This window comes from Sprattus sprattus, assembly GCF_963457725.1.
Source record: "Sprattus sprattus genome assembly, chromosome: 21".
In the NCBI taxonomy this organism is placed as follows: Eukaryota; Metazoa; Chordata; class Actinopteri; order Clupeiformes; family Clupeidae; genus Sprattus; species Sprattus sprattus.
Window position 1 is genome coordinate 2,878,842 of NC_137919.1, and position 2,500 is coordinate 2,881,341.

General features: G+C 47.2%; 1 protein-coding gene across 2 annotated transcripts in view; it reads left to right on the top strand.

Annotated features, from left to right (window-relative positions):
* The window catches only part of LOC308382180 (RNA-binding protein with multiple splicing-like), a 42,032-nt gene that overhangs the window by 21,611 nt on the left and 17,921 nt on the right, over nucleotides 1-2,500 (top strand). For both annotated transcript variants that reach the window (XM_080859866.1, XM_080859867.1), the window contains exon 5: nucleotides 432-582. In XM_080859866.1, coding sequence (XP_080715992.1) covers nucleotides 432-582 — 151 coding nt within the window. The remainder of the gene's footprint in view (nucleotides 1-431; nucleotides 583-2,500) is intronic.

Genomic DNA, 2,500 nt, shown 5'->3' on the forward strand with positions numbered 1-2,500 from the left:
TTTAATATCGATCGCGAACATGAAAGCCTCGTCAGCTGCCAAGAGTCTTCCGCGCGCCCACACTATTTTCAGGATTGGTCTGCGCTGTTTGGACTGATCCGGCCCGGTCCCTGTCAGTGTCGGGTTGCTGCGCTGCTCCACTTGTTGGGGTGCAGCGTGAGTTCAGGGGGGGGGGAAGTGACAAGGTCCGGAGATCTCCCCGCAAACCTCAATATGACTGTATTCCCAAGGAGCCTTTCTGTATGTCTATGTTATGTATATGCTTGTGTGTGTGTATGTGTGTGTGTGTGTGTGTGTTTTTGTGTGTGTGTTTGTGTGTGTGTGTGTTTTCTTTTCGTTTATTATCTATTTCTGGCATTTGGTTATTTTAATCCAATCTAAAACATTGTAACATTTATTCTTTTCTTTGTCACGATCTTTTCTCCCCCCAGGGCGTCCGCTTCGACCCGGAGATTCCCCAGACCTTGCGGCTGGAGTTCGCCAAAGCCAACACCAAGATGGCCAAGAGCAAACTAGTGGGCACCCCTAACCCCGCCCCCAATCAGCAGAGTCCCGGGCCCCCCTTCATCAGCAGAGACCCCTGTGAGTACGCCGCCCCCGCCCCCCCTGCAAATGTCCTCCCACCCCCACCACACCCGAGGGCAGTAGAACCCCCCCCCCCCCCCCCCCCCGCCTCTGCTGTCTGCCTCCACTGAGCAGAACAGGGGTGAGTCCTTCACTGTAAAGTGGGTTTGTAATATAAACAGGAGGCTATTAAAGTAGCCTATGGCTTCTCCTCTGAGGCTTTGGGAGGGGGCTTTAGTTCAGAGTGCTGGACACTCTGTGAACTTGGGGCCCTGGGTGCCGTGTGTCGCCGTGTGCAGGTATGAGTGTGGGTGGGTTGTGGGGTCTTTATGTCTGCCTAGTGTTCTGCATTTGTAGAGGTCGTTATTAAAGATTGTGTGTAGCAGCCTTATCTTGGAGCAAGCACTGAGACTGCGACAGTCGGCCGTTACAACACAAGATAATATGTGGGGGAGATGTACATGTGAATGAGCTGGTGATGAAAGTGCTGACTCTAACCTAAGCTAAGGAATGTCACCGCTAGCACCCAAAAGGGAACATTTACCAAGGAAGCAAACATATCTAGAGACATGTGGAAAAGCCAACAGCCGAAATTAATGTTTTAAGACTGTTTTAAATACTGAACTGCTGAAGTGGCTGACTTGAGGAAGGTGCCTATGACATGGCGGTGAGGTCTGGTGAGTCTGTGCCAGGTTAGGGCTGCATCACGGCAAGACCAGAGCCAGAGCAGTCGTTCGGCCCCTGGTTAAGCCACAGTGTTTAACCACAGTGTTTAGTTACAGTGTTTAGCTGCAGTGCTATTCCATAGCATGTCCAGAGAGGACCTGACCACGGCTGATGTGAAATCACTACCAGTCCCTGATCTTCAGTAGGATTAAAGCAACACTATGCAACAATTTGACACTTTTGTGGAACAGAACTACTTGTTGCTGCTTTAACAGTGGTTACCACACAGCCCTGAATTCATACAGTGATTCTGAAATAGTTTTCTTTTTCAGTTGAGTTAATTCAGTTTATTCTATTCAGTTCTGAATTTACACAGCGATTCTGAAAAAACATTTATTTTTTGTTGTTTTGCTTTTTCGTGACTTCATCAACTCCAAGTTCCACGTCTGGAGTGTAGTCTTTTGAGAATCACCATTTCAGGAGTCGGGTGATAGTGATACATCAGGTGGAAAATAAGTTCCGAGTTCGCAAGACTCTTAGCCTGGTTCCTGTGACCATCAGCAGTTTCCCGCGGCGTGCCGGATTGCTGACTGGTGTTTCATCACGTAAAAAGGCGGTGTTGTCGCTCACTTGAGATTGCGTGCATAGTTTCAGTTCCTTTTAAAGTAAATATTTTGTTAGCCTTTTTTTGGGTGTTTCAGTAAGCCTCAAAGTAAGGGAGATTTGCTCAGAGATCTGCTCGACCCAAAATCCCTCCGGTGAAAACTCAGGAGAAAAAAAAAAAGGTTAACTGTTTTTGAAGTTTTGCACAGACTGTACAAATACACAGTTAAACATCAAGCAACAGATCGGTATTACGTTCAGTAATATATCTTGAACTGGCATGTAGACGCTCCAGTGGTTGGTCTTTCTTTTGTTCTTTCTCTCGCTCTCGGTTTCTTAAAGACTTATCCTCTCCTGACTTTAGTTATTTCAACCTACGCAAGCACACATGAGGTATTATGAGGAAATTCTTGACAGGGTTGCCCTGTGCTTTGTTCTTCGACGGAGTTAAATATTTTGTCAGGCGTTAGACACACACAAAAGCCTCTTTAGACTGACAGGCAGAGAGTGTGTGTGTGTGTGTGTGTGTGTGTGTGTGTGTCTGTGTGTGTGTGTGTGTGTGTGTGTGTGTGTGTGTGTCTGTGTGTGTGTGTGTGTGTGTGTGTGTGTGTGTGTGTCTGTGTGTGTGTGTGTGTGTGTGTGTGTGTGTGTGTGTGTATGTGTGTGT